Source organism: Kogia breviceps, chromosome 11, assembly GCF_026419965.1.
Source record: "Kogia breviceps isolate mKogBre1 chromosome 11, mKogBre1 haplotype 1, whole genome shotgun sequence".
Lineage (NCBI taxonomy): Eukaryota > Metazoa > Chordata > Mammalia > Artiodactyla > Physeteridae > Kogia > Kogia breviceps.
In genome coordinates, this window is record NC_081320.1 from 57,352,680 (window position 1) to 57,368,108 (window position 15,429).

General features: G+C 34.2%; 1 protein-coding gene across 8 annotated transcripts in view; it reads left to right on the forward strand.

Annotated features, from left to right (window-relative positions):
• Positions 1-15,429, forward strand: part of CCDC88A (coiled-coil domain containing 88A) — a 127,128-nt gene that overhangs the window by 26,987 nt on the left and 84,712 nt on the right. For all 8 annotated transcript variants that reach the window (XM_059078584.2, XM_059078588.2, XM_067007571.1 and 5 more), the window contains exons 3-4: positions 2,998-3,106; positions 13,997-14,066. In XM_059078584.2, coding sequence (XP_058934567.1) covers positions 2,998-3,106; positions 13,997-14,066 — 179 coding nt within the window. The remainder of the gene's footprint in view (positions 1-2,997; positions 3,107-13,996; positions 14,067-15,429) is intronic.

The following is a 15,429-nucleotide window of genomic DNA, read 5'->3' on the forward strand; positions in this document are numbered from 1 at the left end:
ATTTTCTCAGTACTATGAGCAATCTCAGTGTAGATGGTTGAGCTGATCCATTGTCAGGGATTGACAGTATGAATGTGATCAAAGGACAGAAGGAGCAATGTTGGGAGGGTTGGCAAGAGAATAGTTGAAGTAAAAGCAATAGTTCTCAGAGTATGGTTTGAGGATCCTTTCAGAGGGTCCATAGGAGTTTTCTACTTCTAACTAAATATCCATGTGAGGCTGATTTTTTCTTCATATACATGAACCAAAATAACACAAACAGTAGATTGAATGCAGAAGCAAAGATGAACATCAGCCTCTTCTTTTAAGTTAAGCCAGATATTAAAGAGATTTGTAAAAATAGTGAAACAATGCCAGTCTTCTCACTAAAATTTATTTTGGTTTGGTATTTGTAAGCATGTAATAGGTTTATTATTTTTTTAATGAGCTAATAAGTAAATAATTGTGAAATTTTCTGTTTTATATTCTAATACAGTAAATATTGATAAATATAGCCCACAAAAACAGAAGAATTGCTGAAATAAAGCACCATAAAGTGCTGTCTAGGGAAGGAACTGAAGGCATTAGGAGTGCAATAGACAGTGTAAAAAAAAGGAAGGGATTAAGGAATGAGAGGTTTCTGTTCAGTTCCTATTCTCTGTTGGATAAGTGTCAGTTTCTTTACTTCTCTGCATTCTCTTGTGGAGGTGCCTGCATTTAAAGTCGTAGGATAGTACTCTGTCCCAGCAACTTCTTAGGTTTCTGATTTATGATACTATGCGCTCAGCCTTTGCATAGGGAATCCTGATTTACTGTCTGCCATTTCACCTGGCAATGTCTTTTTCTAGTTTGCCCTCCTTGTCGTAATGAGGAACTAGATCATCCTTACTTATGTTCTGGCATTAACTTACCCTTCTGTTCTGGTGTCACCCCTTTTACTTAAATTTCCCATTCTTTAAAAATTTTTTTAATTAAAAATTTAAATTTTCTTGAGCTTTATTGACATATAATTGACAAATAAAATTGTACTATATTTAAAGTGTATATAGTGGTGGTTTGATGTATGTATACATGTGAATGGATTCCCCCCATGTAGTTAATTAACATGTCCATCACCTTACATTTTTACCTTTGTGTGTGTGTGTGTGTGAAGATTTAAGTTCTACACTCTCAATAAATTTCAATTATATAATACAGTAGTTACCATGTTTTACATTAGATCCTTAGGCCTTATTCATCTTATAGCTGAAAGTTTGTATCCTTTTTTCAACCTCTCCGTATTCCCACCCAACTGCCCCGCTCCCAGACGCTGGCAACTGCTTTTCTACTCTCTGTTTCTATGAGTTTGACTTTTTTTTTAGATTCTACATATAAGTAAGAATATATAGTATTTTTCTCTTTCTGGCTTATTTCACTTAGCATGATGCCCTAAAGTTTCATCCATGTTTTCACAAATGGCAGGATTTCCTTCTTTCTCATGTCTGAATAATATTCTTCTCTCTATATATACATGTGTATGTTTGTGTATGTGTGTGTATATGTATATATATATATATTTCCAATGTTTTTTATCCGTTTATCTGTTGAAGAACATTTGAGTTGTTTCCATATCTTGACTATTGCAAATAATGCTGCAGTGAACATGGGAGTGCCAGTACCTCTTTGAGATCCTGTTTATTTCCTTTGGCTTATATACCCAGAAGTGGGATTGCTGGATCATATGTTAGTTCTATTTTTAAGTTTTTGAGGGACCTCCGCAGTGGTTGCACCAGTACATTCTCAACAACAGTGCACAAGGGGGTCCATTTTCTCCACATCCTCACCAGCACGTAGGTCTTGTCTTTTTGATGATTGCCATTCCAGCAGGTGTGAGGCTCTTCATGGTTCTGATTTGCATTTTCCTGATTATTAGTGATGTTGAGCACCTTTTCTTGTACCTGTTGGCCATTTGTATGTCTTTTTTGGGAAAATGCCTATTCAGTTCCTCTGCCCATTTTAAAATCAATTTTTTTTTTTTTTTTTTTTTGCTATTGAGTTGTATGAGTACTTAATATATTTTGGACATTAACCCCTATTAGATATATGATTTGCAAATATTTTGTCCCACTCAGTAGTTTACCTTTTCATTTTGTTGATTGTATACATCACTGTCCAGAAGCTTTTTAGTTTGATGTTAGTCACGCTTGTTTATTTTTGCTTTTGTTGCCTTTGTTTTTGGTGTCACTGAATTTCTCATTCTTAATGGTGTCCTACCTATTATTCTTGTTCAGTTTTTGCTACTTCAAACTCATTCAACCCTTTGCTTTTATTGAATCTACAAAGTTTACCAAAGATAAACGTGTTCTCTTGTGTCATCACTTCACTCTTTAATTTCTCAGGGACATTGCCCACTCAAATATAGTCTCCATTTTCCAGTGAGAAGATACAACATTTATTGGTTATCAGCCTGTATTTTACATTCTTGATTTAAATAGATTTATTTTGGGTGGTGGAAATATATATACTCAAAAGGAATAAAATGTTATTCATTGCAGGAAGGTGGAGAGACAAAATGAGAATGAAGGGCAACATGTGACTTACATTTTGCCACTGTCTTTGAAATATCAGGTGCATTTATATCAATTAAAAGCACAGAATATGGGCTTCCCTGGTGGCGCAGTGGTTGAGAGTCCGCCTGCCGATGCAGGGGACACGGGTTCGTGCCCCGGTCCAGGAAGATCCCACATGCCACGGAGCGGCTGGGCCCGTGATCCATGGCCGCTGAGCCTGTGTGTCCGGAGCCTGTGCTCCGCAACGGGAGAGGCCACAGCAGTGAGAGGCCCGCATACCGCCAAAAAAAAAAAAGCACAGAATACATGTCAGAGTAATCATATGTCCTTTTAGATCATCTGTTAATGAAGATGAATACACAGTTTGTTTAAAGAAAAAATGTATTATATGATTATTTTTAGTCATCTATAAGTTGATAGGTATATTTCAATATAACTTTAAAAGTATTTCTGTTTTTATTTCTTACAGTAATCCTAAATCGGAGAGTCAGAGAGTAAATAAAAAAGTCAACAATGATGCCTCACTTAGAATTCATAATCTATCCATTTTGGTGAGACAGATAAAATTTTATTACCAGGTAAGTTGTTCTTTTTTTAATCTAGTATTTTAATAACTCCTTGCATATTCACATTTTTTGTGTTGTTTAGTATCGATCACCTAATATATACTAAATGCTTATTATATACCAGATACTGGTCTGTTTGCTGGAGGTTGAGTAGTAATAACACAGTTTATTTCTTATGCAGTGTTAAAGATACAAGCATGCACTTCATAATTATCTAATTTACAGATAATTTTTGTATTTTATGAATTTAAAATTTTTAAAATTCCCTGAGAATTTATATAGTGCAACACTGTTAGCCTACTAGAATTTTGCCTTTGAAAGATATACTTTTTATTCCTTTTTTAAACTTAAATTGTATGCATATTTCAGAGTTTGAACATGAGAATTTTTTCTTTAAATTTTATTATATATTTTTTTGGCTGTGTGGGTCTTTGTTGCTGTGCGCAGGCTTTCTCTAGTTGCAAGGAGCAGGGGCATCTCTTCATTGTGGTGTACGGGCTTGTCATTGCAGTGGCTTCTGTTGTTGCAGAGCACGGGCTCTAGGCGTGTGGGCTTCAGTAGTTGCAGCACGCAGGCTCAGTAGTTGTGGCGTGCGGGCTCTAGGGCGTGCAGGTTTCAATAGTTGTGGTGCACAGGCTCAGTAGTTGTGGTGCACGGGCTTAGTTGTTCTGTGGCATGTGGGATATTCCCAGACCAGGGCTCAAACCCGTGTCGCCTGCATTGGTAGGTGGATTCTTAACCACGGCGCCATCAGGGAAGTGCTAAATGTGAGCGTTCTTAAGGCTATCAGTATGCCTCAAAGAATTGCTATAGCTGTATCACACAAATTTTGGTATGTTGTATTTTTTAAAATGCTTATTTTTAGTCATTTTCTAATTTTTCTTATGATTTTTTATTTCACTTAGGAGTATTCATTAGAAGTATGCTTTTAGACTTCTAAACACATGGTGTTTTTCAAGCAGTCCTTTTTGGTTTTGATTGTTGGTCAAAGAATGTGGTTTGTATGATAATGATTCTTTGACATTTGTTAATAATAACTTTGGCTTGGTGTATATGTTGTCAGTTTTCATTAAAGTTCCATGTGTGCTTGAAAAAGAGTGTATTCTCTAATTGGGTACAGAGTCAGAGCAAGCTTGTTTGTTAATTGTAATGTTCAAACTTTTGCAGCCTGATTAATTTTGCCTCTTGATCTATCAGTTATAGAGAAATATGAGTTGAAATCTCCCATTATTATGATGGATTTGTCAAGTTTTCCTTTATACACTTTAAAACTAGTTATTCAGTGCAGACAACTTTAAAGTTGATATATTATTCTGGAGAAATTATACCATTTATAATTGTTTCTACATATTTTTCTTTTTACTGGTTTAAAATTTTTCACCCCACTTCTGTTTCTTGGGAGACTATCCTTGAAATTTTACTTTTCATACTTTTCATAGCAAAGGCCAAAAGTAATCAATACCTTACACTTTTTATGTATTAGTACTATGACCTTAAAATGTTTAATCTCCCCATTATGATTTTTAAGCTGTTCTTATTTAGTATTTTAGTTCTGTTTTTAAACCCCATAAATTAAATATTGAAAGTAGTGTTAAATAAATCAGTGTTCTTTTAGATCAAGCTACATGTTTTCCTCTTTTTCCTCCTCATGGTTTTCTTTTGTATCTCAGACCTGCCTTTGGTATTATTTTCTTACCGAAGTCATCCTTTAATTGTTTGTTTAGAGAAGACTTGTTGATAGTAAAGTTTATCAATGTCTGAAAATGCCTTTCTTTCACCCTTGTTCTTGAAAGGTAATTTTTTTGGGTATGTAGTTTTAGGTTAACAATATCTTTTCTCTCAGTGTTTTGCAGATTTTTACCTTCTCTCTCTGGAGTCCTTTTTGTTTTGGATAAACCAGCTATCAGTCAAATGTTTGTTCTTAGGTTAAGCTGTCTTTTTCTCTCTCCTGGCTGCTACTACTGTCTCTTCTAATATTGCCTCTTTTCTGTTAATCTGATATTCCTCAGATACTTTTATTACGTGTATATTAGACTTTCCTACTCTATCCTCCATGCTTACTAAACTTACTTTTACATTACAGTTTACAGTCTTGTGCTACATCCTGAGTATTTTTTTTCAAGACTATCCAGTTTGATAATTTGCCCCTCATATCTTCTGTTTAACCCACTGATTAAGTTTTGCCTCTCAGTAATCATAGCTTTCATTTGTAGAAGTTCTGTTTGGTTCTTTTTCATCTGCTTTTTCATTTTGTTTATTAATCATTCTTTTTAAATTTTTTCCTTCCTTTATTTCTTCAGAAATTTTAAAAATGTCTATTTTTTATTTTATGTTGGATAATTACAAAATCTGAAATCAGATCGATGGCGATCTGAATCTGCCCTTTGTTTTTTGCTTGCTGTTTCCCATGGTGATAGCTGTTTTGGCAGTGTGTGTGTGTGTGTGTGTGTGTTAATTGTGAGCTCATTTTGTGGGGGGAAATTTATCTGTGGGAAAATACTTCTGAGTCTGAGCCAAGGATGCATTGCTTCAGAGAGGATTTGTTTCCTTTTGTGCAGCCAAGCCTGAAACACTTTTCATTTAATTTATTTTAAGCAGCTTTGTATTATTGTAGAAGCATACTTGTATGCTGTATATAGAAAACTAGAAAAAATGAGAAAATACAAACATAATTTCAGGGCCTGGAGATTACCATTATTAGCACCTGAATGTATGTACTTCTAGATCTCTTTTTCTACATTTGTGTGTTTGTAAATTATGTATTTATGTGTTTACATATGTATTTTTTAACTGGGACTACATTATCGCAGATTCATAGGGAAACAGCCCTCCTCAATCTCAAGCAAAGGCCAAGAAGAACAGCTTCTTCTGTGTCTTATTTGCAGGGTTCAGTTTTTTATTTTATCTTTTTTTTTTTTTTTTTTTTTTTTGTGGTACACAGGCCTCTCACTGTTGTGGCCTCTCCCGTTGCGGAGCACAGGCTCCGGACACACAGGCTCAGCGGCCATGGCTCACGGGCCTAGCCGCTCCATGACATGTGGGATCTTCCCGGATTGGGGCACGAACCCGTGTCCCCTGCATCGGCAGGCGGACTCTCAACCACTGTACCACCAGGGAAGCCCCTATTTTGTTTTATCTTTTAACAGTTACTTTTTATTTTCTTTTGAGCTCAGTCAATAAATTTTAAAAGATTTTTAAAAAGCAATCCAGCATTTTTGAACTCCTTCCTTCCTTTCTTTCTAATATTTAGTATTCCTCATTGCCAGAAATAAAAGTCTATGCTAGGCTTTTTTATAAACTTAAAAATTTTTTTTTCCAGTATTCCTTCTCTATTTTCCTCTTTGATTTGAGTGAGTTAGGTTCTATGTTATATCTGTTTTGTCTTTTATTCTTATTTTGTGTCAGTATTTCTAGATACATTAAACAAAAGACTAGATAAAGGGATGCAGTGACTCATTTTGACAATCTTCATCAATCTTGCCCTTATTAGAATGTTGTTAGATCTTTGGTTTCACACTATCTTTAGGGAAATGCAAATTTTTCTTGAAAATTTTGTGAGACTCCTTGAGAAAGAAGACATAAAAGGCAAGGGGATTTCTTTATCATAATCTTAAATCATTTGTCAGTGCAACCTAATTCTGTGTTGACTACTATTTTTTTTAACAGCTTTATTCAGATATAATTCACATACTGTACAGCCCATTTAAAGCATCCTATTCAGTGGTTTTTAGTATATATACAGAGTTATACAGCCATCTACACAACCAATTTTGGAACATTTTTATCACCCCAAAAAGAAACCCTGTGTCTGTTAGCAGTCACTCCCCATTTCCCCAAACCCTGCATACACATGCATCACCATCATCACCACCATCACCACCGCAGCCTTAGGCATCTGCTAATCTATTTTCTGTCTCTATAGACTTGCTTATTGTAGACATTTCATAAAAGTGCAATTGTACAGTATGTGGTCTTTTGTTACTGGCTTTTTTCATTTAGCATAATGCTTTCAAGGTTCATCCATGTTGTAGCATGTAGTAATGTTTCATTCTTTTTTATTAAACTACTGTTTTCTTGTTCTTTGTCTTCCTCCTGCCCAAGCTAGGTATTGAAATTGTCTTTGTATTGATCATATTAATTTAATGAAGTTGTAGTCACAGAGAGATTTGGGGATGAGGGAATTGTAAAATCTGTCAGTTCAACAGTTTAGATAAGAGATTCTCAGTGGAGGGTGATTTTATCACCTGGGGGACATTTAGCAATGACTGGAGACATTTTTGGTTGTCGTACCTAGGAGTACTACTGGCATTAATGGATAGAAGCCAGGAATGTGGCTAAGCATCTTGCAATGCACAGGACATTTCCTCATGATTAAGAATTATCCAGCCCAAACAAACATGTGCCTGTCAAATCCAAAACATTATATCACATTGAATTGTAGTTCTCTCAGTAAATGTGCTTAACTTTTATGTCACAGGGACAAAGTGGTATAAAAATCTATCTTAAATTCTTGAGTCCAGATATTTAAAATATTTGCATATTTGTCTTTAATATGACATAGTATGAAATATTTAATAATGTGAAATATTTAATTAACTATATAATCAAAATGTATTTTATACAATGTATTTAAATTCTGGCTCTCTGTTATGTAGCGATTGTATAAATGGTACAAATTGCTTCCTTGAGCTTTAACATCTTCATCTGTAAAATGAAGATAATACTTAGCTGGCAGCTGAGCATTGCATAAATTAATAGAGATGAACGTCTTGCAATGTTTCCTGAGCCAGACACTGTTTTAGGTGCTGGGGATGTGGTCGTAAGTGGCAAACATAACAAACAAGATTCCTGTCCTCACAGAGGAGGAGAAACTGGCTAAGCTGACCAAGAAGGAGATACAGGAGGAAAACTAGACAAGCCGTGGTATCACAAAAGCCTGCAAAATAAAGTACTTCTAAAAAGAGGGAATGTCAAAAACATACTTGAGGGAATTGATTGCAAAGGGGCACAGGGAAGCTTTCTGAAATAATGAAAATGTTGATATCATGACTGAATGGTGGTTTCAAAACTGTGTACATTGTCAGAACTCATTAAATTGTACACATAAAATTGGTGATTTTTATTGCATGTACATTATACCTCAATAAGTCTGATTTCTAGAAAATGTATACATCATTGAAAACAATTTTTTAAAAAGGGCAAAGGAGCTGTTCTAGATGAAGGGAGACTAAAGAGATGTGACAAGTGGAGACAATGTATCTTTGGTTGGATTCTGAATCTCTCCCCCTAAAAGCTTTAAAGAATATTTTGGTGGCAAATGTGGAAATATGAATGTGGATTATATATTAAACTGTATTGTATCAATGTTAAAAAAAAATTACACAGCCCAAAATGTTAGTTGTGCTAAAATTGAGAAGCCCAAATGTTAATAGTGCCAAGATGATTTTATTATTAATGATTTGATTTGTCTTGATTTTTCACCATTTTTTTAAACACACCTGTAAATATTTCATTAACATTTGCAGGATGACCACTTACACCCTTTTCTTTTCATTAATCTAAGTTTGAATACCAGTGAACTATTGTAACTTAGAGCTAGAAGTGATTATCTTAACATTTTGTCAACGTAGTTTCAGATACTTAAAACAAAATATTACTGAGCGTTGCAATTCCGCTTGTACCACTGAACCAGTTTACCAAACCCTCTCTACCCGCTCCCTTTCATGCTTCATAGTCTTCCATAAAATCTTTCTAAGGCACTTCTAGGGTATCTTCAGAAATAGGTCATCCATCTTATTTACATGATTAATTGACTTACTGAAATGATTTTTTATTTTCATGTGTAAAACCAAGATAGACATGACCCAGTTTAATATATTGACAGATTTCAAATTAAAGGCCAAATCAGTGCAGTTATTGTCATCTGTTAAATTACCTGACTGTTGGGAAAACCAAAAATTTCCCTGAAAATCTTTCTAAAACAATCAAAAGTATTTTGTTGTATCTCATACACCCCTCAGAAAAAGTATTTGAGGTAAAATATTTTGTACATTTGATTGTTCTGACTTGCAGAATGAGTGAGTTTGGGTAGGTTAAAACTCACAAATGTATGATGTCTCCAGGTTTTTTTTTTTTTTTTTAATGTGTTGTTAAGCATCAAGATCATCTTGCAAAAATGACTCTTAGGGAGGAAGAAAATTGACAGAATACCCTGAGATGATTGTTAGTGGGGGGAATTATTTCAGTGTATCTTTTCAGTAATGGTAAGTTAATTTAAGTGTTAGTATTCTTCCCGTTTTTATTTTAATGATGTGGAATATGTAAAAGCTCAGTAAAAATTACAATATTCAGATTGCCCTTCTGTTCTGCTGCCTTTCATTGAATGCCAAGGCATTGAGGCTATAGTGATAAACAGGACAGGCTGTGGCCCTGTTCTCTAGTAGAGGGATAATAGACAAGTAAATAACTAAATCAAATAATTTTGATTGTGATAAATAAGGACAGTGAATGTGAGAGGTCTTGAGAGAAGTAACTGGTAACTTTAGATTATCAGAAAGATTGTTGAACATATACTTCATTACGTTTACGTGGCAATTCAGACCTTTTCAAATAATTGCTTGATACATAGCAAGCATCTCTTTGTCCTGCGAATAAATATTTAAAAATTTTCAAGTCAGAAAATAAGTAAATTATAGATGTTATGGAAAATTACCTTGGCACTTTGATTTTTTTAAGTTATTTTTATTCCTGTGAATGAAGGCGAGAAGGTGAATTTGATTATCAGAGACACAGTTTACAAGTAAAAATCTTAGTCCATTTTTAGGATTCTGTCAGCAGCCATTGTTTGGTATGACTTCACAAGCTGCAGTTTAAATAAATACTAAAAGAAGCAAGGGGGCTTCCCTGGTGGCGCAGTGGTTGAGAGTCCGCCTGCCGATGCAGGGGACACGGGTTTGTGCCCCGGTCCGGGAGGATCCCACATGCTGCGGAGTGGCTGGGCCCGTGATCCATGGCCGCTGAGCCTGTGCGTCCGGAGCCTGTGCTCCGCAATGGGAGAGGCCACAACAGTGAGAGGCCCGCGTATCGTTTTAAAAAAAAAAAAAAAAAGAAGCAGCAGCAAGGTGGTTCTTCATCCACCATAGAAATAATGAACTGAATCATTTGAGGCCCAAAAGACAAGAACACTTTACAGTCAAGAAATTTATTCGGAAGTTTTTGCATGTTTGATGTCACTAATAGTAAAAGTAAAAATTAGGTCTAGTACCATTAATTTAGTTGCCAGAGAAAGCAGGTACTTTTAAAGATTTTTCTGTTATAATAAGCAACATTTGGTAGCAACATGAATTTCAATTCACAGAAACTTGTATATCAGTTTTTAAAGTTTTAAAACTAAAAAAATAGTTAATATACCATTTTTATAGAAAAGTTATATAAAGCCAGTTAAAACTAATAGGAATGAAATGACTTGTATCTTTCAAAGCACTTCTATTATTTTCCTATTGAGATAATCTCTGCCATTTCTTTCTTGTTCTGTCTTTATTTTTATTAATTATTGATGTTCTGCAAATCTTTCTGGACTGTCTTCATACCAGGATAGATTTTCTACCAATTCAGTGAAGCTTTGCTTTAATGGTCCTGAAAATTCTCGAATTCTTTATATTTGAATATTTGCATATCTTTCAAAAATTGCATCCTTCTCCTTATCTCCACCTCCACCAATATTCCTTCTTATTCCCTGGTTTCTTTTTATTGTTAGCCCTTATCACCAAAAACATTTACTTATTTTCTTTCTACCCCTACGAAAATGTAAATTCCATGGGAGCAAGGATTTTTGTTTCTTCGTTGCTTTATTTCCAGTATCTAGAATAATGTCTGACAGATAATAAACATGAAATAAATATTTGTTGAATGAGTGGCTGTCCTGATTTTCTCAAAACTTTCTCCACTTTCCGTTGTATTGCTAAAATTCTTTCTTTTTCTATATATTTTAAAATAGGTTTCTTATCACTTTACTAACAAATTGAAGTCTCTTCACTTATTCATTTACATATGTTATCATTCTTAACCCATTAATTAACAACAAATTAATTGTTGCTCCTGCTTAACAAAGTAGTATTTATCTTGGACTAATTTATATATTGTTTTTCCATTTCTTAGCGCCTTAGTAATGAACATATTTAGAGCTAGGTGAAGTCTGGGAAGTCTCAGGATGATATAGTAGAGCTTTAACAATAATCAGTTTTTCTAACCTCTGATTTCTTTTATGTCTTGTGTATTTTTTAATGTTACTTGTAAGATTGGAATTGGGAAATAGGAATTTTTACAAAAATGTAGGTAGAATTCTCTGAAGAACCCATAGAACCAAATAAGAGGTTTTAGAATAATTTGGGTTTTTTAAATTTGTATAATTTTTAGCTGCCTTACCTAATATTAGCACTTTCAGATAACAAAATCAGTACTTGGAAATAAAGTAAAAGGTAGATTTTTTTCTTCATTAACTCTAATATTTAATAACCATCATTTGGGCTTCCCTGGTGGCACAGTGGTTAAGAATCCGCCTGCCAATGCAGGGGACACGGGTTCGATCCCTGGTACGGGAAGATCCCACATGCTGCGGAGCAGCTAAGCCCGTGCACCACAACGACTGAGCCTGTGCTCTAGAGCCTGCGAGTCACAACTACTGAGCCCGCATGCCGCAACTACTGAATCTGGTGTGCCTAGAGCCCATGCTCCGCAACAAGAGAAGCCTCCATAATGAGAAGCCTGCGCACCACAGTGAAGAGTAGCCACCACTCACTGCAACTAGAGAAAGCCTGTGCATAGCAATGAAGACCCAAAACAGCCAAAAATAAATAAATAAAATAAATTTGTTAAAAAATAATAACCACCATTAAAAAAAAATTTATACTTTTGTTTCACCTCTTACCCTTCTCAGCAAAAGTCACACACATAGTAAGTCAAGGAGCTGAAATTTAAGCCTAAGTTTTCTGACTTGACTCTACCATAGTACTCTATACTAGGCATTCAGATTCCACCGTACTAGAGTATATCTTTAGATACACAGAGGTACATCTGAATTTGCTTCATCCAAATATAATTGAACATGATAGTGTAAATGTTATGCAAACTGTATTAACACAGGAGGTCACTGATGGTACCATATGATGAAAGAATATATGAGATTGCTTTTATCTTTGTGGAGAGACTAAGTTAGCATTAGAGAATGAGGTATCGGAATAGGCCGGAAGTGGGGAGCCCCCTGGAGGAGGATGTAAGAAAGAGGTGGTGAACCATATTAAAGATTAGTACCCACTTTATAACTCTGCCAACATAGAATGTTACATGGTACATCAATAAAATAGATTGCCTTGACTTAGATTATCTCCACTAAAAAGGATATAAATAAAACAATGTTTGCTTTTTTAAATGCATCTCTCTTATTTATGCTTTCTTTTAAATATGTACAAATATAGCCCTGAAAATTTTGCTTTAGGGCAAGGAAACTAAAAATTACAATTAATTTGAAATTTATTTCTTTAAGTCCATTTTAGCTGTTACATACTTGGCTATAGAATATTTTATCTTGGCATAACTTGATTTTAACTGGAAAATTCATTTATTAAATACCCAAACTCAGTATCAATCCTTGGAATAAGTGATTTTAGCAATTTTTGACACTATTATTAACTGTATTTACTAATGTGATGCACATACTGAATATGTAGTTTTCTTTAAATGTGTGCATATTTTTGGTGTTAGTTTTTTTAAGACTAGTAAATACAATACTGAAGAAATTTTTTGAAACTTTCTAATACATATCTGCAACAAATGACAGATAAAGTATCAATTCTACCTAGCCTTTGGTGTCATGTCACACTCTGGCTATGGGAAACCGCTTTTGTGGATCTAGAATCACACGTCTTTAAAAAAGTAATACAGGTTAACTTTTCATGGTTATTTGCTCCCTCATCATAGTGTTTAAGTAAAGAATAACTCAGGAAGAACTGAATACTTACAAAAAATTATTCCTCAGCAACTAGTTATGTCTGAATGTGTAGTGAAAGCCAAATTGTAAAGACACAGTTATTTCATAATCTTGCAAAGGTTCAGTATTATCACATTAAACTAATCAATCCTGTAGTCTAATTCATCCCAGACCCTTTGTAGCATGTCAGTTTTAGTAGTTATAGTGATAGACATGATGTGTTCTCTTATTTCCTCAAAGAAGAGGTCGTATAAACAGAAGATGCATACTTAGTATATAACCAAAATGAGTAATTTGGAGGCATTCAATTTTCTGAATCATCCTGTACCATCAGAATTTGTATATATTTTTGTCACAAAAAACTTGACAGAAGTCAAAGGAAGTAAAACATGAATTGTAGATAGGAGAGAAATAATGAGTCACTGAGGAAGAGCTCACTTTCATGAAATACACATAACACAGGATTTTTAATGAACTAACTAGCTTTCTTAATTTTACTATCTGTTGATTTTTTAGTTCTCTCAGAGAGAAGTAACAAAAAAAAAACCCCAAAAGAATACACATACTTGATCTTTTTATTGAGGAAGGTTGTTTAATTATCTAATACCTAAAATTCAGATTTCCAAGTAATAGGTATTAGACCAGTTCAACTTGGACACTTGTTTGATGGACATTTGATATGTTATTAACTTAAACCTATCTGATAGTTATAATTTTAGTTATTTAATTCGTTAACTTATAGTTACAAAAGATTTAAGACTTTTTAGACTTTTTTTCACATTTTTTAAGCTTTTTAATTGCAGTATACCTCTCTATAGTATGCCTACAGAGATGTGCATGAATCATAAGTTATAGCTTGTTAAGTAATTATCCTGTCAGCATTACCCATATAACAACCTTTGGGTATCTTTTTATAGGAGACTTTGCAGCAGTTGATCATGATGTCTTTGCCAAATGTCTTAATCATTGGCAAAAATCCCTTTTCTGGTAAGTATTAAAATTAGCATAATGTGATAATAAAGTCTTATCTTTGTGTAATATTATGATGCATACCAAGATCTTGCTAATTTCCATTAACTCACTAGGTTTTTTGTGAGTCTATAGGGAAAGTTGGAGGTGATATTCCATTTTATATAGAGAAAATAAACAGAATATTTGTAAGTCGTAGATGGGATCAGACATACATTTTACATTAAGTCCAGTGTTTTTTTGACTCTACCAAGTCTATACTTTTCTGTGTTGAGTTTTAGTGTCTTATAAACAAGTACAGAACATAAGTACAGCAGTTATAAGCTTAAAAGAACATAACTTTAGAAAAGAAGTGATTTTGAAATAATTTCTAGGTTTTATAGCTACTATCTACCATTGCCAAAGTTATTTGAATCTGAGGTTTTACTGATTGATATGTTGTAATTTATATTAAACTACTTTTGAGTGGAAAAAAGATGAGAAGCAGTTTCTTAGATAATTTAAATTATTTTCTTCAAAGTTTCTGCCCTTTACCAGATTTTAAGTGCGACATGTTCAGGGTTTTAATTTTTGAACAGTTGGGGAAATTAGCAGCTACCTAACAGTTTCAACAAAGGACTTATTCTTACAGGCTACATGTAACCCAAATCAAGTATATCTTCTCCAATTCCCAGTCTCACCCTCAGTCAAAACAAACAAAAATAAAACCAAAATAAAAACTAAATCCAAGCAGCTGTTTTCATTGAGCAAACTACCAATTAGATGGGGTGAATTAGGAGTTTAGATACTCTTTCGAGATATTCTGGAATATTTTAATATACAAATAAAAAATGTAAAAAACATTTTGTATGTAGAATGGAATTGTTTTCAATTCCACATGCATTTAGTAATTTACTTACCAAGTTAGAGGGACCAGGAATATAAAGAAAATGGTTTATGCTCTGGAGGGTCTTGTGTTGTGGCAAGAGATACACAGATTACTGGGAAATCATGTAATAATTAGCAAAATAGAGAGATGTAAAAATTTTAAGGCTTATAAAATATGGAGCCATTGATTATTCTTAAAGTTGGTAGATTAGTGAGGGTTCGAGACCTTGGTGGTTGGGTCAAGGAAGACTATGCAGAGATGTTAGAGCTGTGCCTAGGATTGTGATGAGATTAGTAAGTAGTTCATTAGAGGGACGAAGGGTAGGGAAGAAAGACAGGCAGAGGTAGTAACAGAAGTTAAGGCAGTGGTGTGTGTGTGTATGTATGTACATCTGGGGAAGCATGATTAGTGTGGCTAATAAAGTAGGTTGTTTCATGGAGAGTGGGAGGAAATGTTTGAGAAGAAGACAGATTGGCCTGATGGTGAAATTCTGGCCAGAGAAGTGACTTGTTT